At 47.0% G+C, this 23121-nt stretch overlaps 1 protein-coding gene across 1 annotated transcript in view; it reads left to right on the forward strand.

Annotated features, from left to right (window-relative positions):
- NOL10 (nucleolar protein 10) overlaps positions 1 to 23121 on the forward strand; it is a 94327-nt gene that overhangs the window by 29972 nt on the left and 41234 nt on the right. The window contains exons 12-13 of the mRNA XM_075923499.2: positions 3072 to 3138; positions 11595 to 11647. Of these exons, the coding sequence (XP_075779614.1) occupies positions 3072 to 3138; positions 11595 to 11647 (120 nt within the window). The remainder of the gene's footprint in view (positions 1 to 3071; positions 3139 to 11594; positions 11648 to 23121) is intronic.

Below are 23121 nucleotides of genomic sequence, written 5' to 3' on the forward strand. Positions count from 1 at the left end.
GAAAAGCCTGGTCTGCTGGGGGACGAGGGGGGACACTAGCTGCCCCCCCCCCCCCCAGCAGACCAGGGGGACAGGCACAAAGCCGCGGAGCACGTCCAAGCGCGCCTGGGCTGTCCCGCTGTGGGCGTGCTCCAAGGCTTTGCTCCCTGTCTCCCTGCAGACCAGGGAGTCGGGGAGCAAAGCCGCTGAGCACGCCCGCAGCGGGACAGCCCGGGCTCGCTTGGGCTGTCCCCCTGCGGGCATGCTCCGCGGCTTTGTTCCTGTCCCCCTGGTCTGCTGGGGGGGTCCAGCAAAGCCGCTGGACCCCCCCCAGCAGACCAGTGACACCAGAGCAAAGCCGCCGCCTGGGCGGCTTTGCTCGTTTGCCCGGGAGCAAAGCCGCCCAGGCGGCGGGAGTCCCGCTGCCTGGGCGGCTTTGCTCCGGGGCAAACGAGCAAAGCTGCCCAGGCTGCGGGAGTCCCGCCGCCTGGGCGGCTTTGCTCGGGTGTCCCTGGTCTGCTGCGGGGTCCAGCGGCTTTGCTGGACCCCCCCAGCAGACCAGGGAGACCGGGAGAAGCTTTTCTCTCCCCAGAGGACACGGGTGGCGACCTGCCGCCCGTGAGCTCCGGGGCGAGAAAAGCCCCTTTCGTAAGTGCGGATCCGACATAAGTCGGATCCGCGTAAGTCGGGGACTGCCTGTATTTACTGTTTTCCTCTTACAGCTTGCATTACACTCTTCAAAGACTCAATAGCTGTTCTGCTTCTGCATTCTTCTTTACTGACTTGATGGAATTATCAAGAGAGTCACAACCCTTTCAGTAGCTTCCAAATTCTTTACAGTGTATTTTAGACTGTCATCTGCAATTGCATGGTTATTTCTTAGCCATAGGAAATCCTATTTGCCTTCACAAACACCCTTTTAGGTTTATCTGCTTACTTAGTTTGCTCTGATTACACATGGGTTGGCTGGTAACTTAGCAGTAACTGTATAGTTAGTTACAAGACTTGATAAATCTTTGACTAGTGTTTAAAACAAGCACTATCCTCTCTCCATTTTTCATAATTGCATACTTTTTTTTTCCAGTGACAGTTACATAAAGGTTAGTTAAGTGACTCCCTGAGGTGGGAAGAGGGAGGGTTTCCTACCACTGGAGGCAGCGCTGGATTTGGACTCTATCCTAGAGTGTGTGCCAACTGGCCCCACCTCCTCCAGCTGTTGGTTCCTGACTGTCTTTGGCTGAGTGCCAACTGCACAGAGGCAAATTGGGGTGCAGAGTCTCTGGCTTTGATACCAGAGTAGCCCATGCTGAGACGTGCTTTCGGGTGGGGAGCAATGAGTTTTTTTGTCTTCTGAGATGGGGGTAGGAGAATGCTCTTCTATTAATCATCAGTAAAGAGACCAGAGATGGGTGGGGTAGCAGCATTCAACTGAGAGTCAGTGAATGAATGGTCTGGAAGGTAGGTGTGACTGCTGCAGGGAAGGAAGAAGAGATGAGAGCAATAGGATCCAAGTTTGTTCTTATTTTGTCCCTTATTTTAGAATACCGAGGACGTGTATGATCATGTTTTTGGTGCTGTGGCCCAATTCTTAGAAGCTCTTTTTTTTTTACTGCCTGTCTTACATGTTTGTTTATAAAATACTTAACTGTACTGTCTGGGTTTTCCCCTCTTAAAATAGTCTTGCTTCTGAGTCCCTCTAAATTTGCACAATAATTCTGGATTAAAATCGAAACAAGTTCTGACCATTATGGTCATTGAAGCTCACTTGACACTTTACAGATGAGTAAGAGTAGATGTACCATTTCTTCAGTAATAGAAAGGGAAAACATAAGAGGAATAACTAGCAACTGGCACAGATGGGTATGAACAAAGTGGGTGTCATTTGGCTATTTCGGGCTGCAGCTGCTTTTATCTGCCTAACTCAAAGGGCCAGTTACCAGAAAATTATGCCAGGAAAGGTTTCAATGAAAGAGTGACCCTGCACTTTGTGCAGTCAGAGAGGTGCAAACAGAGAAGAGACTGAATTTGTACTTTCTCAAGCAGTTCCTTTGTCTTGGTTGTAACCTAATGCTTGATGTGTGATTTATATATTAGAATTTCAAACACTAGGTTTCAATGGGGTTTTTTCCTAATCTTTCTATATAAAAATTAGAGATGTAAGGGACTAGTCAAATAGTCGACTACTCGACTACGTGCATTTCCTCCCCTCTCCCCTTGCTGCCTCAGGATCAGAGGCAGGAAGTAGGAACCAGTGTGGAGGGGCAGCAGCATGCGGAGTGGGAAAGAGGGGAGGCTGCTCTGCCAGAGCAGCCTTTGCCACAGCCAGTCTAGGCCAGCACAGACAGGGGCTGCTTTACGGCATCCTCCCCGAGGTAGACGGTGTTGGGGGGAACCAAATTTAATCTGGCTCCCCCCAGCACTGGCTCCTGTTCTCTCTCCCCTCTTCTCCCCCCCCCCCCCCGAGCCCGCTTTCTGTCTCTCATAAAGAGGCAGTGGGGAGGGGAAGCAAGTAGTCGAGTACTTCACTCAACTATTCGCTTACATCCCTAGTATAAAAAAACAACAACAAATAGTCTAGTAGCACCTTAAAGACTAACAAAACATGTAGATAGTATCATGAGCTTTCATGGGCAAAACCCACTTCTTCAGCTGACTGGAATATGGTTATTTATTGAATTGAGACTACATAGAAATGGCACATTCAAACTTTGCTGAAATGAGGGCTATGTTGGCAACTTGACATGCACCTGCTGGCCCTATCTAACTTGCGTAAAATGGAGTAGATTGCTGACATCCCCATCTTCAATGCAGTAGTTCCAAAAGGGAGATTACAAGTCCCAGCAAGCCTGGTTGTATTTATAGTTGAGCCACATATTCTTATTACAGATCTGGTTTGCAAGGGGCTACAATGTAGAATTCCTTGAGCTGCATTTAGCATCATAGTGCAAAACCTCGTTTGTATCGTGCCCTGGTTGCTGCACTCTTCCACTATATTTTTAAAATTTCTATAAGTGCTATTTTTTAATCTGTTTCTATTATATTTTGTAACTGTATAATTTGAAATCTCTAGTGTTTTTCTCCTGCTTTTCCAGGGGAAAATATTTACTTCTATGGAGCCAGAACATGATATCAATGATGTCTGCCTTTATCCTAATTCAGGTATGTAAAATACTCTACCTATGACATTGAACAGGTGAAGCGCCTACTGCCTCAGGCTGTGATCTCCATAGCTGTCATAGTGAAGGAGAGTTAGTCTTGGCTGACTTTGGTTGCTAGCCTTTTTATAAAGCGTCATGTAGTTGTATTGATATAATTCTTTCCTCTGTCTATAATGAGTTGGTGTGACACTATGGCTGTAGGCCATAGTACCTTCATTTGGAAGAGTATTTGCTTTTGGCAATTGAAAATTCCAAGCCATTTTTCATAAGATGGAGGGGTTTTAGCTCTGTGTCCAGGCCATGACCTAATTTGAGTAAAGAAAGTTTGCTATCGATTCTCCCTTCCCCCCAGACTTTTTTTTAGTGTGTGTGTGGGAAGTTAAATAGCTTGGGGAATCTCAAAAAATTAAATGTTTGAATCTGAAATTAAAAGTTTTTCTTTTTATTCATTTTGATTTTTTTTTTTTTGTTTTGTTGAAAAACATTCATGGAAAACGTCAAGAATAAAATCTTTAGATTCTTTTTAAATGTTTCAGTTTTTTAAAATTTTTGATCAGATCTGTTGTTTGACAGCAAGCATATCCTTTGATTCACTATTGGGGGCAGTGTATAACAAGGAGGCTGACTGGCTTCATAGTAAAATCTACTATGTCATTAGCATGTTACATCATGGCTAGGGCACTGTCGGTCTTGCCTGTTATATGGCAAGACAGCTTTGTTATAGTTAAGGTTGAGTTCTCTTTATAATCTGCATGCCTACTTGGATTGTCTTGAAATTAGCTGTGCTTCATAGATGCATGGCATTAATGGCGCTTGTTTGGACTCAGAAGAGTAAAGGGTTCCTGAGATACAGCCCATTGGGAAAAACAGCATTTTACAAAATCTGGTTCTTGCAATATTCTTTTTGTGCACACACGTGGTGGGACAAAATATCTAATCATCCTCCAGTGTATCTTAGTTGCTACTCTGCATTTATCTCACCTAGTGCATAGCACCCTTTGCTTCTTTGGGTAAGCAGTAATGACAAAGTCATTGAGGAAGACTAGATCTCTAGAATGGCAAGTACCAAAACTCTCAAGCCAACAAGGAAATCTAGATGTGCAGTGAAAGTAGGGCTAGAGCCATGGTCTCCAACCAGTCGATCGCGAGGCCTCGAGCAGTTGATCGCGAGGCGTTCTGGGCCCCCCATTTTCCCCCACCTCCAAGAAGCCCACTACCTACCTCGAGCAACAGTGAAGGAAGTGGCAGCTTCCCGCAGGGTGGATGGAAGTCCTGCAGCTGCGTGTCACTTCCAAGGGTTCCGGAAATGCGCTAGCTGCTTCCTTGCCTGAGGTCTGTGGCGTGCCGGGAACTTACTGGGTGAGTCCCCAGAGGTGCGCGCTGGGACTTTCCTTCTCTGCTGGAGGGGGTAGTTGGGTCCAGAGGGGGCGCGTGTGCAGGCTTCCCTGTTCCACGGGAGGGGGGAGTTGGGCCCAGAGGGGGGGCACGATGGGGGCTTCCTTGCTCCGCGAGAGGGGGCGTCAGCGCCAAGGGGGCGTGTGCATGGGCTTCCCTGCTCCATGGGGGAGGGGGGTCGGGCCCAGAGGAGGCATGCGACAGGGCTTCCCTCCTCTGGGGGGGGGGAGAAATCCTAGGAGGAGGCGGGTGCAGGGGACTCTCTGCCCCCTTCCCCCGGCACCCTGCCACAGAACCCTGTCTCCTACCCTCCCGGCACCCTGCTCTCTCTCCCCTGCCCCCAGCCACAGAACTCTGCCCCCTGCTGCAGAAACCTGTCCTCTGCCCTCCCAGCATCCTATTCCCCCTCTCTTGCCCCCAGCCACAGAACCCTGTCCCCAGGGCTGGCACCCTGTCCCAGCACCCACTAGCACGCTTCCCCAGTGCCATGTCCCCTGCTCCCACTAGCATAGTTGAGGACACGTTAGTGAGGCTTGTGGGGGGGGTGTTTGGAGGTGGATTATTATTTTTTTTTTTTTTTTGCATCTCACTTGTGTGGCCCCAACTGACGTTTCTGTGGGTCAGTGACCCCTGACTCAAAACAGGTTATCTGCCCTTCTCATAAATAAAGACAATGCAGAAACTTCTTGTGTTTGACATTAGTATTTTATTTAAAAATGAAGCCTGGCCAACAAACCCGCAATTGGGGCCATGCCCCTATCTGGCCACAGCCACTCCTGTACTCCCCTTTCCCCCAGACCCTAGATCTGAGCCTGTCATACGCTGAAATACCCTGCCCTGAGCCCCTCACATACCCCAACCCAAATTCCTGAACCCTCACATCCACAAGCCTATGGCTTGCTTAGTGCCCCAACCCTGCATTTGACCCCAACACTGCCCAGCCTGGAGCCCCCTCCCAGAGCCAGTGTTCCCTTCTCCACCTCCTCCTGCATCCAGATTTCCTCCCAGAGCTTGCACCTCTTACCCCTTCCCACACCCAAATCCCTCGTTCCCACCCCAGAGCCTACACATCCTGCCACTACCCAGCGAGGGTACGGCTAGACTGCAGGAGTTTTTCAGGATTCCAGAGATATCCCAGAAAAACTCTTCTGCATCCAGCGATGTGTTTGTTCTTCCGCTTTTTTTTTTTTTTTTTTTTTTTTAAGTGGAAGAGCAAACATGCTCTTTCGGTCACCCCATATTCCTCTTTCCATGAGGAATAAGGGGGCTTCCAAACAAAGGGATTTTTCTGACATTTGGTCCAGTCTAGACAGGCCAAATGTTGGAAAAACCTCTTCCTACAGAAGAATTGGGGGGTGGGGGGGAAGCAGCAGTATAAGGGTTGGGGATAGCAAGTGATGGAGAGGAGACTAGAGAGGGTGGGGATTCAAGGAAGGGGTGAGCTTCAAGGAAGGGGCGGGGTGGTAGATCTTGGCTTGTTCTGTCATTTAAAAAGTGATCGTGGGTATAAAAAGGTTGGAGACCACTGGGCTAGAAGGTTTCCAGAGAGCTTGTCACAGTGCTTGGATAACATAAGAACATAAGAATAGCCATACTGGGTCAGACCAAAGGTCCATCTTGATCAGTATCCTGTCTGCTGACAGTGACCAGTACCAGGTGCCTCAGAGGGGGTGGACCGAAGACAATGATCAAGCAATTTGTCTCCTGCCATCCTTCTCCAGCCTTTGACAAATAGAGTCCATGGGCACCATTCCTTACCCCCTGACTAATAGCCTTTTATGGACCTAACCTCCATGAATTTATCTAGCTCATTTTAAAACTCTGTTACAGTCCTAGCCTTCACAGCCTCCTCTGGCAAGGAGTTCCACAGGTTGACTGTGCCCTGTGTGGGGAAAAAACCTTCCTTTTATTAGTTTTAAACCTGCTACCCATTAATTTCATTTCGTGTCCTCTAGTTCTTATATTATGGAAACACGTAAATAACTTTTCTTCACCCTCTCCACACCACTCATGATTTTATATACCTCTATCATATCCCCTCTGTCTCCTCTTTTCTATACAGAAAAAAAGTCCCAGTCTCTTTAGCCTCTCCTCATATACAGGGCTCGACAAATCACTGAATCTACTCGCCCATGACGAGTAGATTTCAGCTGGTCGCCCCGTTCACCGGCGTCACGTGCATGCGCAATGCGGGTCTTGCGCATGCGCAGTGCAGGGCTGGCGAGTAGGTTTCGCCATTTGTCAAGCCCTGCTCATATGGGACCTGTTCCAAACCCCTAATCATTTTAGTTGCTCTTTTCTGAACTTTTTCTAATACCAAAATATCTTTTTTGAGGTGAGGAGACCACATCTGTATGCAATATTCAAGATGTGGGCATACTATAGTTTTATATAGGAGCAGTAAAATATTCTTCATCTTATTTTCTTTTTAATAATTCCTAGCATCCTATTTGCTTTTTTGACTGCCGCTGCATACTGCGTGGACATTTTCAGAGAGAACTATCCACGATAACTCCAAGATCTCTTTCCTGATTAGTTGTAGCTAAATTAGCCCCCCAAAAGAACATGATGTGGTCATTGAACTGAGCTACACCTATGCACTTGTGAGTTCAAGCCCTAACAGAAATATGAGTGTGCTCTGTAGGTGAACTGCTACTGTGTTTTGTTTTGTGTTTAAATTTTTTGGAAATGTGCCAAGCTAATTTAGAAGGAGCTCTGTTTTCTGAATGACAATCAATTACATGTGCTCTGCGTAAATATGACAAGTAAATGCTGGGCACTTGCTACTTTTCCACCTAGGCATTGTTATAGCAGAGTGTCAGCTATGGAAGGATGAAGAAAGTCCTTTAGGATAAATATTCATGTTTTATGATCAGTGAAGCTGAGTATCATTAAAGGAAACAAGGTTGCAGGATCACTTGGTCCAGGGGTTCCAGGTATACAGACAGCCCTCTCATGCAATGTGCTCATAACTTTTTGGGGGCAGGACTAGAGAATACAAGGGATCAGAGCAGTGAGTTGGAATGTAGGAGTGTGTTGGAGCATTGCTGGGAGCATGGGAGCTCAGAAGGGGAATTAGGGGGTAAAGGAGTGGGGGAAATAAGAGGAGAGGGGTTTGGGGCTGCAGTGAAGGGGACAAATGCAAGAGTCATAGGGAGGACAAGTGATTGCAGGTAATCACATAGACCCCAGAACATAGAAGGGGTGCGAGTACCTCTCCCTGCCCCCCTCTCCCTTGTGTGTACCAGGATCCAGGGAGCTCTGAAGCTGCCTTCCTCCTCTTCCCCCCCCCCCCCCCATGTCTGTGCTAAAATGGGAGAGGTTCTCTGCCCTTCTCGGTGTGCCCCATGTATGTGCCAAGATGTCAGGGGACACCCAGCTAGGGTTGCCAGATGGTTGAACCCAAAATACCGAACACACCTTCCCCCTCCCCCCAAAAAAAATACTGGGGAAAAAATTCTGTTGGGGGGGGGGGTAAGGGGGGGAAGACCAAAGTTGTTGAGCCAAAGAAAAAAAAGGACTCTGAAACTTATTAAGCAATCAATACATAAAGAAATAAATAATAAAACAACATGGCCCCTTTCAGAGTGAATGCAGAGTTAGAATAGGGATAAGAACAGGGGAGCGGTTGAACACTAAGACTTTAGGCTTTTTGCTGGTGGCCATTTTGTGTTCTTGTTCAAGCCAGAACTTAGCTTCCCTGCGGAACCAGGTAAGCATGGGGCGGAGGGTTGGGGGTGTCGGGGCCCGGGGGAGGAGGCGGGGGGGAGGGAGGCGGGGGATAGGGTTGACAGGTGTCCGGTATTTTCGCCTCCTGGCCAGGAAAATATCAGAAAATATCGGACGTTTTAGATGTCTGGTATTTTCTGAATTTTTTTTACCGGACAGGAGGCGAAAATACCGGACTGCCGTGGTCAATACCAGACACCTGGCAACCCTACACCCATCTCTACTCTTTGGTGAACTGAGAACAGACATGCATGGAAACTGCACTTAAGTATACAGTGCTGAAACCAGGCTGGGGAATGGCAAGGAGTGTCTATCCCTTTCCTCAGAAAATGTCCCCAATGACTCCATGCTAGTACATATATTATTCCTGCAGTCTCTACCCAGTATCTCAGTCTGCAGCTCCCACTCTGACACCTGCTTCTGTACAGAGAGGAGAGAACCAGACTGTGCTGGAGAGCAGAGATGGACGATGAGAAGATAATGTGAAGGCAGGAAGGGACTAATGTGCTGCCATGTGAATTCTGTGGCCAGGGTAATTATTTCCAGGGTTCCAGAGGCAGTGGAAAGAGAGAGCTTGACAATGGAACATGATGGATGCTAAGATTTTTTTTTTTTTTTTTTGCCAATAAAAACAAGGAAATTAAATAGCTTCCATTATCTCAGTTAAGATTACCAGGTGGTGCCTTTTACCTTTCTAGAATGTGCAGGATGGCTACACTTCTGAAAACCAGAGAATAGAAGTTACAGTAGTGCAAACTTCTGAAAACTAGGAAGCAGAGTTCAGGAACAATCCACTGCAGTCTTAACTGTGCCCTTGGAGCGATGCTGCAGCGTGCCCATAATATGCTGACTAGCAATCTGTCCTTGCAGATAGTGCAGAACACTCAAGGAACAGGGCATATGATTGCTATAGCACCGAGTCTAACATATGTTTGCTAAGGCAAAGTTTGTGTTTTTTAGGTAAAGGGTACTAGCCAGGAGCTGCCTATACTTACCCTGCACTCCAGCACAGCCTTCTCCACAGACACAACAAATTTGCTAAATTGTACATCCTTATGCACAGGATTCCATCCAATACTGTACTTTCGTTTACCCATCATTAAACCTACAGATCACTTTCACATCACACTTCACTATAGTAAGGATCTCTGTGCTCTACTACTCACACAGCTACAGATCACACACCTCTTTCCTTCCATATCGCACACGGGAATGCCTCTGAGAGAGGCTCAGATCATTCTTCCTTATATCACAATCAAAGTTTTACCAATCTGCTTCGCTAATCCTCCACACCTCGATACAACTGTACATAACACAGTGAAGGCAGCTGGCATGTAATTCCCAGTGGCTATTGCCATCTCTGGGACAGGGTGCAGAATTAAGGTTGTGTTGACATACACCTTACCTGTACTTCCTGGTTTTCAGAAGTTTAAATTCAGCAATTCTGCACATTTTTGAGAGTATTAGGCCTCACTGATCATCCTTTACGTTGTGTAAAGTTTTTGGGTTCATCATATGGATTGAGAGACAATCATATTTCTACTGAGTAGAATTTGCCCATCTGCTTTCTGTCATTTTAAGTTTCTAAAGAACTCGTGGGGTTTTTTCCCCCCGAACAGGCTCCAACTTAATATTTTCTACTGAAAAGAGGGCTGTTGCTTCTTCCAGTCTGTGAAATCTCCTGCATATAATGAGATTAGTCTGGTCTGTGGTTTGATAGGTGTGTCTGTTCTCATGAAAGATGGTCAAGAATAACAAGCTGAGACAGTGGAAACATGCATAGGAGACTTCTTTGATCAAGACTCTCCTTTTCTATTTCTCTAATTTCCTCTGTAGTATACACCCAGGTACTGTCCCTGAAACTGTTTCCTCCTCTAATTGTTGGAAGCTTCCCAAAGATGCTTATAGTTTACTGTCGTCTTTGAAGCATTATGCACAGTTGGTAAACTGTTTCTACCATTTTGTCTTTGGGGTTTTCCCTAGTCACTGAATGAACTGTTTTTCCTGTTGTAGTGGTGGTGAAATACTAATGCTCCAAGGCACTATTAATCCATGAAGCCTACCATAAATCTTTCTAATTTTGTTTGGGCTGCGTAGGAACTTTTTTGGGCCTGGTTTTTAATCTTGATACTGTGACCCTCTTGATGTACCAGAAATAATCAGCCCTTTTTGGCCTTTTAGAGTCCAATTGCATTTTGTATTTTTAATAAAATTATTGCCTGAGAGAGATTATGCCTCCCATATTCATTGTGTGCGTCTATTTGGTTATACATTTGTATTTCTCCCCTCTGGCTACATGACGATTGGATCCATTATTCATAGTTCGAGTGAAATCTTTTAGAACAGTTTTAGGTTGGAAAATTATCTAAATTGATTGATTGATTACCACACTTGCCCCTTCCTGTTTTTTTTCTTATTTGGGTTATTTAATGGTCTCTTACTGGGAGTTGGAGGTTGGCCCCTGCCTGGCAGTAGCAGCCTGTCGTGTGGTGGGCCCAGTTGGGTTGGAGCAAGCCTCCCACCCACATCATGCTGTGGGCCAGGTGGGCTAGGCTTGTCACCCGCAGGTTGAATCCCAGTTAACCGGTAAAACACAACATTTAACTGGTTAAAATTTTAAACAGGATGTTACATCCCTAACACAGACCTGCAATACTGTAAATGACAGTTGCTTCACTGAGATGAGCTATAGATTCCCAATAACAGGCAACTAAAAATTGCTACAAATGAGGACTCTGTCTACATAAGGGAAACTTTTCAAAAATTTCACCCCAGAATTAACATTGGTTTATCTCCTCTGATGTTAGCCACCATGTTAAGCACAGTATTAATCACACTCCCCTGAACAGAATTAGAGGAGAGTGGCAGCACCGTAAACCTCTGGCAGCATCTTGCAGCCCATGCAGAGTAGAGTTCAGAACAAATACTCACATCAGTGATGAACTGGTATTAGCAATTGTGGGATTTTTTAAATAGGACAATGAGGCAGGGAAGTGCAGCTTACTCGGGGCCCAGTTGGCAGGCTCTATTCACATCCTAATCAGTTCCATTTATATATGTTATAGTTAACTTTATTTTGTCCCTCAACGATCTTTCATGTTTACTCAGGTTGATATTCTAATAACTGTTCCTCTTTTAGTCTTTTTTTTTATTTTACTCAAATTTGCAGTTAATATTCTTTTAGAAAACCCTGTAAAAGCAATGGAATTAATGTACAAACCTGCTTTTACTGAATAGGACTTATTTTCTTCAAACACTTCTAAATAAAACAGTAAAATAGATAAGATGGTCTCTTATGGCCATAGTTTTCACCATGTAACTACTTGTCTTTAGGAATGCTGCTGACGGCCAATGAAGACCCTAAAATGAACATCTACTATATTCCAGTAAGTACTGCAAATAAATATGGTATTGCTAGAAGTAGTTATGGATTATTGTTTTAAAACTGTCATTACTTTAACGTAGTTCACATTTTCTTATCAGATAGCACAGTAGAAAGTATAGTCAATTTTGTGTGCAGACTGAATTTAATTCTGGAAATCTATAAATAAGGCATCTAGGTGTATAATAGGTAAAATCTGTTGCTTAATCTCATGCTGAAGTAGGTATTAGAAACAGTGTGGTGTATTTTATATTACATCATTTTATTGAAAATCAATCCTGAAGCTTTCTGCTCTCTTAATTCCAATCTAGTGGCAGTGGGAAATATAATCAGAACCCCAGAGAGATAATCTGCATATTTTCTATCAACTTGTAAATCTGGAACTTTACTTCTTCTGAAATAATTACCCTACTATCATAGCACAGTAAAGTCTCGATTATCCGACCTAAACAGGACTGGAGGATGGTTGGATAACCAGAAATGTTAAATAATACGGATGGTGCTGGCTCGTGGTGGGGCGGGAGCCCGGCACGCTCTGGCCAAGGGGCGGGAGCAGAGCAGCAATGGCAGCAGCGGCTGGGGGGGCGGCCTCCCAGGCAGGCTTCACTCTTTGTCTTGGTGGCGGTTGGCGCGCGTGCTTCCATCTCCCCAGTGGATTCTGGATGCTGCGTCCTCGTGAGGGGCCATGTCCTCCCCCTTCCTCTACCTCCCTCCTCCCCTGGGCCACCCGGACGTGCCCAAGGCCCTGATGCTCGTACCTCTCCTCAGCCCGGTGGCGACGGTGGCCCCTCCCTTTGCCACATGCTTCCCTCCCCTTCCCTTCCTGCCTCGGCCCGGAGGGGCTGGCCCAGGGCCGGCTCGAGCCATTCCAGTGCCCCGGGCAGCAGGCACGTGACGCATGCGCGGCTCCACCACTGGGCGCACGGCGTATGTGCGGCCCCGGCACGCTGCGCACCTTAAAGATGCGATTGGGCACGTGGCTCCTGATTGCAGCTCTAAGGGGTGCCGTGCAGCCAGGCGCGCGGCGCCCCCCCCCATAGGTCGGCACCCCAGGCAGCAGCCCGGCTACCTCCCCCCCCTTTTCTCCCCTCCCCAATCCAACCCTGGGCGGGCCCTCGGACTCCCTCCTTGCTCCGTCCAGGAGCGGGGCTCACTCCGCGGGGGCCAGCTCCCTCCCTTTTTCCCCTCTTCCCCCCCCCCCCCCCCCCAGCCTGCAAAGTGGGTCCCGGCCCGCTCCTAAAGGCGGAGCCTCTAACATGGCAGGATGGCGAGGATCGGGCCCTGAGCAGGGCATGGGCTTAGCACACCTGAGCGCAGGGTGAGCCCGCAGCGTGGGTGTGAGCTGCCCCTGGTGTGGGATGGGAGGGTAAGGTTGCCGAGCCCGCGCTGCGTGTGCTGAGCTGAGTGGAGCCCCCGCAGACCTGCCAACCTGAGCTCCTGCCTAGCCGTGGAAAAAGGGAAAGCAAGGCCAATGTGGTGTGAAGCGTCCCTGGAGCCCCTTGCCGTCACGTGATGGGTGGCACCGTCGGATAAAAAGGCATGTCGGATAAGTGAAAGTTGGAAAATTGAGACTCTACTGTACAGCTATTGGTACTATATTCTTGGCTGCTGCTCTAACAGCAGTCTTAATATTGGGGACAGTTCTTAGCATCTGGTTGCCCAGTGTCCTATCGGAATTGGAGCTTTTGATTTCAGAAATTTAAATATATCATCAATCTTGATGTATATTTCTGCCAACCTTGTGCCTAACCTTCAGTTGCTCACATATACGTGTGCCGGCATTTTAGTCTTACACATGCATGTTTGGATTCTTTTTTTTTTTTTAAGTGTATGCGCATGTCTTTGTGCCTACAGCGTTCAGGTGAAAATATGCATGTGAGCAATTTTACATGCAGAAAAGGAGGCAACCAATGAAAATACATAGGCCTTTCACCAATTATGTTCATGCTGTGTCTATACCAGTGGTCCCCAATGTGGTGCCTGCGGGCACCATGGTGCCTACCGGGTCATTTATGTGCGCCCGTGGAACAATCTTGGCTGGCCCTGCCCCTGGGCACGTGGCACGTGCCGGCCCCGGGCGCATGGGCAGCCCCTGCCCTGGGATCGCAGTACATGCCGGTGCCGGCCCCGGGCGCATGGGCGGTCCCTGCCCCGGGCCCGTGGCCCATGAGCAGCCCTGCCCCCAGACACGCGATGCATGAGTGGCCCCGCCCCTGGGAGCCCAGCAGCCCTGGGCACCCCTGGGGACCACTGGTCTATACCATCCATTTAATCAAACAATGTTGGTATATCTGAGCACAAGTAAGGCTGCCAAGCATTTTCAACATTCTGGCAATACTTCCCTTCAACATATGTGACTTGCTGTACAAATTGGGTTCTTAATGATCGTTGTTCATGCAGTAATTGGTTCCTTCTGAGTCCAGCATATAATTTGAAAGCTTTCTATGGGAGTTATTGCAAAGTTCTGTCTTTGGGAAGATTGAAACATTTTTAATGCAACTGCAGTCTAATATCCTGTTAGTGTTTCCAGTTCAGTTGAATAATTTGGTGATTATACTGCCTGTCTCTAAAACTGCCTGAAAAAATCCTAAATGTGTTGCATTATCTCTTTCGTACATATTATGAATGTCATACGTCAGCGTTTCCCAAACAGTGGGCCGTGGCCCGGTACCGGGCCGTGGGAAAAAAATACTGGGCCTCAGCATGGCTGCCGGGCGGGGAGCAGAGCGGGGCGGGCTGGGAGGAGGCGGGAAGGAACTGGCTGCTGGGAAGCAGTGCTGGGGGCAGTGGGGCTGTCTCGGTGGAGATCTGGGCAGGCGGCCAAAGCAGGGCTGGGAGCGACATGGCTCTCCTGCGGGAGATCCAGGTGGGCAGGTGGCGAAAGCAGGGCTGGGAGCGATGGGTCTGTCCCGCAGAGATCCGGGCGGGCAGGCGGCAAAAGCAGGGCTGGGGGCAGCAGGGCTGTCCCGCAGAGATGCGGGCGGCAAAAGCAGGACTGGGGGAGTGGGGCTGTCCCGTGGAGATGCGGGTGGGTGGGCGGGCGGTGAAAGCAGGGTTGGGGGCAGCAGAGCTGTCCCGCAGAGATGGGGGGAGGGACGTCTGGGTGGCAGAAGCAGGGTTGGGGGCAGTGGGGCTGTCCGGCAGCGGAGATCAGAGAGGGCAGGCGGCAGAACCAGGGCTACACTGGGGGAGTGGAAGCTGGCCGGGAGAGATCAGGAGAAGGAGGACGGGAAGCAGGGCTGGACAGGGGCAGCAGGGCTGGTGTGGGGGGGCAGTCGTTGGGAGACCCGGGCTGACCGAGGGAGATTGGTGGGTGGCGGAGGATCTGTCCGCTGGAAGCAGGGCTGGTGTGGGGGGCGGTCGTTGGGAGACCAGGGCTGACCGAGGGAGATTGGTGGGTGGCAGAGGATCTGTCCGCTGGAAGCAGGGCTGGACGGGGGCAGCAGGGCTGGACTGGGGAGATAGGGAAGAGAAAGGAGGGGGGGAGCGGGACTGACCTGGGCACATGCAGACCCTGGCAGACGATCTGGCCGGGGATTCCATTTTGCTTCCTCTCCCCCCACATACCCTCCCTGGAGTAGTTGTGAACTGCCTGGCAGGTAGATACACTCAGAGTGAGCACATCTACCAGCCAGGCAGCTAAGGACTAATACACCTAATTATAATAAAACGTACCTAATTAAAAAATACCAGGCATTTTATGTCTGGTAATTTCTCAATTTCTTTCCTAGACAAAACCTTCAAATACCGGACTGTCCAGTACAAAACTGGACACCTAGCAACCCTACCCTTCCTTGCACCTTTCCTCTTAGCCAGATACCCTACCCCCAATATGCTCCTGCTCCCGCCTCCTGAAGTGCTCATGTGGCGCCAGGTCCCCCAGGCTAGGTGGAGGATGCAGCTGGCTGAAACAATGAAAATTTATTCATTTTTCATTCTTTTTTTTGTGTGTTTATATTTTTGGGCTGCAAAAGGCAGTACTGAAAAAAAACATGTTCCAACTAAAGTAAAAAGTTTGGGAAACCCTGATCTAGCCAGCTTTCTATCCATCTTACAGTCCATTTATCCAATCCATATTCCCTTAACTTGCTGGCAAGAATATTGTGGGTGACTGTATCAAAAGCTTTGCTAACGCTGGCAGTGGGGGCTTTGGGAGGACCAGAAACAACTTATTTGAATATTCATCATTTGCTTTTTGAATATGCAAATATGCAAATGAATGTTACCGGTCCTCCAAAAGCTCGTGAATGGATTTACTGGTCCCTCTGTCAAAAAGTTTGAGAACCCCTGTCATACGTGCTTTACAGATGTAGTATCTCACCTGTTTTGTTGTGATGCTGCTGAGTTTTGCAGTGGCAAATCCAATGTTTCATATTGAAGACATTGCCTGTATGCTTTTTTTTGCTGGCTGACAGGTATGATTTGTTACAAAATGCTATACTTCGACTCATTTTGGTTAATTTCCTTTCCAGTGAGAACACTTGTATAAATTGTAAAACAGCTAAAAAAATCCACTTTGTCCATCTCATAAGTCTGAAGTTTTTAAAATCCTCCTGTTGAATTTACCGTGTTTCTGAATGCATCATTTTCATTGTATTTTAGATTATATCTGAGAAATGTAAATCATGCATAGCTGGACATTCCCTAAGGCTGTGTCTAGACTGCAGGGTTTTTTCGAAAAAAGTAGCCTTTTTTCGAAAAAAAACTTCCTCTGAGTCTAGACTACAGCTGCGTTCCTTCGAAATTAAATCGAAAGAATGTGGCTTTTCTTTCGATGGTGGTACTCCTCATTTCACGAGGAATAACGCCTTTTTTCGAAAGAGCATCCAGACTGCCTGAGTGCTCTCTTTCGAAAAAGCAGCTTGCTTTCTGTCTCTTAGGCCTGGCCTAGGCTAACACGGAAGGTCGATTTAAGATATGCAAATCCAGCTACGTTAATTAGATAGCTGGAGTTGCATATCTTAAATCATTATCCACACAGTGGGAGGTCGACGGGAGCAAATGCTCCCAACTGCTTCCCGTATTGTTCATGAGGAGCAGGAGTACTGGCATCGACAGGGGCACCTAGGGTTTTCACTAGACTCGCTAAATTGAACCTTGTAAGATCAACTACGGCAGTGTCGCTCTTCCTCATAGTGTAGACATTAGGGATGTTATTTAATTGAATAATCGTGTAACTGCACCAAAACTTATCAGTTGCACAACCAGCCATTGCGCTTCTGGCCCTACTCCCAGGGAGCCCCCTGCTGCCCCTGATACTGGCTTCCCTCAAGGACAGGCTCCCTCCTGCCACCCTGCTCTGCTACCTCTAATACAGAGACAGCAGCGCAGGGCAGCAGCAGTGTCTGTCCACATGGGGGGAGAGGGAGTGGGGAGAACTCCCGCAGACGGGCTACGCTGGCATCCCACAGAGCAGCCACCTCTATCCGCAGCCAGCCTGGGCCTGCCATGGACAGAGGCTGCTTCGCAGCGGTGGGCCTGACCTCCCTGTAGACAGGGACTGCACCAACATCCTGGCTCGCCTCCCCTTCTGTCCCCCTGTGCTGCCGCATCTGATACAGAGGCAGCTGCATGGGGGTGGGGGAAGGTGGCTCCATGAAGTTGGTGCTGGGGGGGGGCAGTTTTTGAGCCTGCTGACCCCAGGCACTGGCTTGTTCCTTACCCCCTCCCCCTCCCCGCCCCAGCATGGTGCCTCTGTGTAGCAGGGATATCCATGGCTTTCCCTGTCTTAAACCCCACCTCTACCCTTATTGGGGGATGAAATATCTTCCCCCAGAATATCAGTAAGGGAGCAGTGCCTGTATGCCACTGGCCCAGGACAGTTCAGTCAAGCCCCTGTGCAGACCTTTAAATGGTGCCTTATTCTCTCCCTTCATTGTGCACCTGCATAATGGTCAAGTGGAATTTTGGCTCTTGATAAGATGCTTTCATTTTATTTGGTTTATATATCAAAATTCTATTCTTGTTTTATTCTCTTGGTCTTAATGATGGCAAGTGCCTCTGAACTGCACTGGGCACTTTGGCAGCAGCTTATTAGTTACCTACAATTTATGCAAACATTTAGAACCTACATCCCATCAGCCAGTTTCCTGATGCTTAGTTTAATGTGTCTCAGGAAGCTTGAAATCAAAGCTATGTGTACTTTGGGATATTTGAAGACTACTGGTGTTAAAAGTGTGCATTGAGGCAGTCGTACATCCAGAGACTGCTGCCGGAGGGATGAAGAGGAAAAACATCATTGGGTCACAAAAGTCCTATGGTCTGAGATGTGAAATCAGAGCCAGGGACTCTTTCATTCTAATTGCAGCTTTCAGATAAATAGATTGAAATGTTTTAAGGCAACACCTTTTTCATGGCCTTGAAGTTGATAGGGCCCTACCTATTATTGCTTCTGGTGGTCTGGACCAAGTTTATTTATGTGTTTGAGGTCAAGACTGAGGGAATCTGTGTAACTCAGGGATGGGGAACCTATGGCTTGCTGGCTGGATCCGGCCTCTAGCTTACCTGGAGCCAGCCCACGAGGCTTAGGGGCCGGTGCTTCAACCCCACTCTGAGTCTTCAAGCCTCAGTGCCGGTTCCTCATTGTAGGGGAAAACAATAGTGAACCAGCACTAAAGCGTCTGTGGGGCTGGCTCTGCCTGGTGGTGGGGAGGAAGTGGCTCTGTGCCCTGCTTTCTCCCTTCCCACCCAGATGGGGGAACAGCAGCACAGGGAAGCACTCGCCTGCAGACTTTTCTTTCTGCCTCCTACCCAGACCCTGCTCCTCCACCCTCATCCTGTTCTTGCATCTTACTTTCTGTCCAGATTCAGCATCCCCACCCCCAGCAGTCCCCCCTTCACACTGAACCCCTTATTTGTGGCTCTACCACAGAGCCTAGGGAGGCCCCACACAATCTGCTAGCCTCTTGCTCCCAGAAAAGTTAATCTGGCCCTGGAGGAGCGTCTTCCGTCTTCCGTCCCCCACCTAGCCACAAGCATTGCTGGATCATGAGGGAAACGCTGCCCGCCCCCCTGAGTTGCTTGAATTAGCTGAGTGTCCCCCCCCACCCCCCGCGCTTCTCATTTCGGGGCCACATCCGTGATGGAGTTTTTTTCCCTTCTTTTGGGAGCCAGGTCAGTGAGGGGTGGGTTTTTTCCCTCATGTTTGGCCCGCAACTTTAAAGAGGTTCCCCGCTCTTATGGCAGATTCAAAATACTTCCTCGATGATATGGAACAGATCTCTGCAAGTTATCTCTGCTGAACGAAGGCTAAGGAAAGCAAGGTGCTAAAACTGCTTAATACTTATGGCTCAGAATTGGGTAAACTGATGTTCTCAATCCTTGAATAAATGTGTCAATACTAACTCTCATTTCCCAGGCTCAAATAACGGATGTAGGATGACATATTTTTACCAAATCTGGAAACTCTAGTCTGTTGGTCCAGTTGTTTTTTCTTAACTAAAAGTATGGCTGCTTTAGAAGTTATTGGCCTTCCTAAAGTCTTGGCATATAGCCACTTGGATTGGCTTCTCTGACTGGAAGTTTAGCTTCTGGTGCAAAGAGGAAGAAGGGATGTTAGTCTTTAAAACTTCCTGGAACATTTTTGACTTTCAGGTGGCTTTAGAAAATAACTTGATTCCATGGCCCTTTCCTGGTTCAGGGCTGTTGTCATATGTGAAACTTGAAAATGCATGCAGATCATCTTGTGAGAATTTTACCCCCCCTTGGTGATTCATTTCTTCCAAAAAGTATCTTTAAAAGGTTCTGGTTTTAATAGAATACTGTGCTGCAGCCTCAGTTTTGTTATCTGGGTGTTTTCTTATAGCTCCATCCTCTGAATTTCTCTTCATTGTGACTTCTTCACCCAGAAGGATCAGCAACTTGTTTGTCTTATGCACTCAGACTTGTTCAGTTTTCCTCTGTACAAGTTTCTTGTTTAAAAAATCAGTTCTTGCCTTTTCTTGGAAGTCTTCTCACTTAGCAGTATTAATCAGGATACTTCACTACCTTGCATCTGTATCCTTCAAAATATCATTTAGAAAAGTAGTGTTGGCTTTTTAGGCTTCTGGAAGCACTGTGGAGAGGGAGAGGGTCCAATCAGGACAAATTGCATAGAAACAGGACAACTTACAACCCAAGACTGGGGATTCTGCACTGAGATGCACCAAGTCACAAAGAGCACTTCTTTTTACCACATTGGCTAGCAAGAAGTCATACAAGCAATTCCCTTAGACACTTCAGCTTCTTCTCTGCCACAACCAGTACCACACCTTACACAGATGAGAAGTTGCGAAAACCAACCTCATCAAATCTGAACAGGTTCTTCTGATCCTAAAGGACCAGCCACATTTCCAGATGAATTTATACCTTAGAGGTTACCCAAAAGAGCACTCTGTGCCAGTCATTTAGAATCTAAAATCAAAAGGCTTACTAAAAAAAGAGAGAAAAGGCTGAGTGTAAAATTGTTAAAAGGAACAAATTGCATATACCTATTGCAAAGTTCTTGATGCAGGCTTGTAGAAAAGATGGAATAAACTGCTATCTTAAAAGTGACTGGAATACATCTTTTGTTAAGATGGATCCTTTCAGGCTCCATTCAGAGCAAAAATGCTCCTGAAGTGGTTACCTGGAATAAAGAAAGGATTGAAGACAAATATGGAGGAACCCCCAAGGCCTTCTTGCCATGTGGAGGGAATTCATTTTTCTCCTAGCATGAAAGTACAGGTAAGACCTCTCTGCTCTGGTCCCCTTGGAACCTGAGTGTGGTCCCAAACTATGGAGTTTGTCAGATCAGGGGAGATCAAGGCTGCCCACATGGCTGCCGGCTCTTCCCTTGGCTGGGACTACATTCCCTGATGCCACCTACTGTGCTTCCCACTGCACTACCAGCCTGGGTTGAGCTGCATTTCTGAACCTGGCCAGCTGGGGCTCTCTGGTCCAGTAATATCCGTGGTCCTGCCAGACCACAGATGATGCCGGACCAGGGAGTCACAGATTTTAGAGGTTCAATTTGTACCTCTAAAAATAGGCAAGTCACTTTTCCATGTATGACTCAGTCCTTTTTTAGCCAACTGTCATGGCTTACATGCTGGTCTGGACGTTCACAGCAAAGTTCTTCAGATGTGGATTGGCACCATTTTGGATCCATTGTCAGTCAAGTACTCTGGTTCACTTGACTAGCAACCCTTTCACAATAGATGGGTGAAGTACAGAACCAGTAATCATAACTTCAAATCATGCGTGCATATAAATAGCATAAACAGAATCAGCAAATCATCAGTTTTCTGTGGACCTCTTGCTTGACCCACTTTGTACAAGATTTAATGCAAACATATAACAGTCATTGCAATAGTGGTTTGTATGTTCATCTAACAAATGCAGTAACGTCACAGACTTGCCAATGTCAGTAGTCTGACACTGTCAACATAGAACTATATCATCTGTCTAGCCTTATGTGTGCATGTGTCTTCTATTTCATTAACTGACAACTGAATCAGCAAATTCATGTTCAATGGGAAAATTTGTCCCTCAGAAAATACAGTTGGAAAGAACTTTTGTCCTATATAATCCATATCCTCTATATCATCCTTTTTTTCCCAATCCACAGCAACTCTGTATGGGTGGTTGGGCTGCAGTAAGAATGAACACATTCTTTTTATCCTATTATAAACTTCTGAGTTAGTCTCTTTATACTTCCAGACCATATATAACTGGATGGGTAAAGAACTGTAGAAATCCAACAGTAAACAAGACATTTTTCCTGAGTGGTGGTATACTGCATCAGCCTGTTGGTACGGTAAGAAATGGCAACTAAACTCAAGGGTATTGCATAACTATCATCTAGCTTTCCTTACATGCTGTTTTCAGCATGCCATATCAGACAACCTAGCAAACAACAATCCTTTGCTCACCATTTGCCTATGCAGGTACAGCCTTGAACTGCAGTTGTGCCCAACAAGGGATTCACAGACATTTTTCATTATTTTCGGCATTACTGGTCATATCCCATTTCTTGAGGGAGCACTCCATTGTCTTTCCAGATCCTCTGTTGATGTAGGCTGGATTCAGTTTGTCCTTAAGAATCCCTTTGTATGACCCTAGGCAGTTACCTGACCTAAACATCTCATGTCTCCCCCTGTGTTTGAGGTGCATTTTAAGTGTTCTGCTTGCACTAGATAGGATTGTAAGTCACTGCAGTGCGTAACATTCATAAAAATGTTGTGGAAAATTCCTGCTCCATCACAGGGTAGTGCTGACTAAGATGTTTCGGGGGCCTCTCACTAAAGGGTGGTGGCATTCAAAGCACAACTTTTTTTTGTATTAAAAATATCACATCTTATTAAATCCAAAGGTGAAGTTGTTTTAAGTAGGACTGTCAGTTAACATGTGTTAGTGCCTGCAATTAATGCAGAGCACAATTAACATGCTAATTTTTTAAACGTGTTAATTGCAGGCGTTTCCATGGACTGCCCCTTCAAAGGGGCAGCGCAGTAGGAACCTGGGATCAGCTGGAGTCCCCAGCTGACCCCGGGCTCTGGGAAGGGCTGCCCCTCTGAAGTACCGCCCTGGTGTTTCAAAGGGGCAGCACTGCATGGAGCTGGGGTCAGCTGGGGACTCCAGCTGATCCCGGGCTCCTGTGGTGCTGCCCCTTTGAAACACCATCGCTGTGTTTCAAAGAGGCAGCTGCACTGAACCTGGGGTCAGCTGACAGTTTCATAGGGACAGAACCCACAATTAATGACAGTCAATTTTTTTAATCACTTGACAGACTTAGTTATAAGACTTGGCACATCATCCTTTTTAAAGTATTTGGCTGTTGTGTAAATTTGAAAATATGTTTTATCAGTATCCCTCTAATCCTTTATACATGAGTTTGAGCAAATATACTATGGTTAATATAGTATGGCCTGTATAGTAACAAATTTAACATGAAATATTATCTATGCAGATGTAGGTGTGAGTTTCCTATCTTTTTAATCTGAAGGCTTTTCAGGCTGAAAAGTATCACATTGGTCACGTCAACAAAGGAGATCCTCTGTTTTCCCAGCAGCATTAATTGGCTGAGAATAATCACATCCTTGTAGGCATAAATACAGAAAGCATTAATGTGTGACATTCAGGAAGCAATTTCTTGGTCATCCTGTGGAATCTCTTTAATGTAGTAATAAAAATCCGATAACTATAATTTGCTATCTTTGATTTCCGTAGGCTCTTCCCTGATTTCTCTCAATTCTGCTTTTTTCAGTTTAATCCCTAAACCAGGCTGGACTCTGCAAACTGTTACTTCACAAATACTCCCATTTAGTTTAATGCCACATCATTCCTGAATAAGGTTTGCAGGATTGATATCCTGCTTCTCTCATATAAGTTTTTATTTTTTAACATCTCACATCACCATGATAAATCCCAAACCTTAGCCATTCTTTTTAGGTGACTAATCTGAGGAACTGTCCCAAACAGAGAGGTATCCTTAGAGGACATTTTAGAACAAATTGAGAA

The sequence above is a fragment of the Pelodiscus sinensis genome, chromosome 3, assembly GCF_052426305.1.
Source record: "Pelodiscus sinensis isolate ZL-2025 chromosome 3, ASM5242630v1, whole genome shotgun sequence".
NCBI classification, from domain to species: domain Eukaryota; kingdom Metazoa; phylum Chordata; order Testudines; family Trionychidae; genus Pelodiscus; species Pelodiscus sinensis.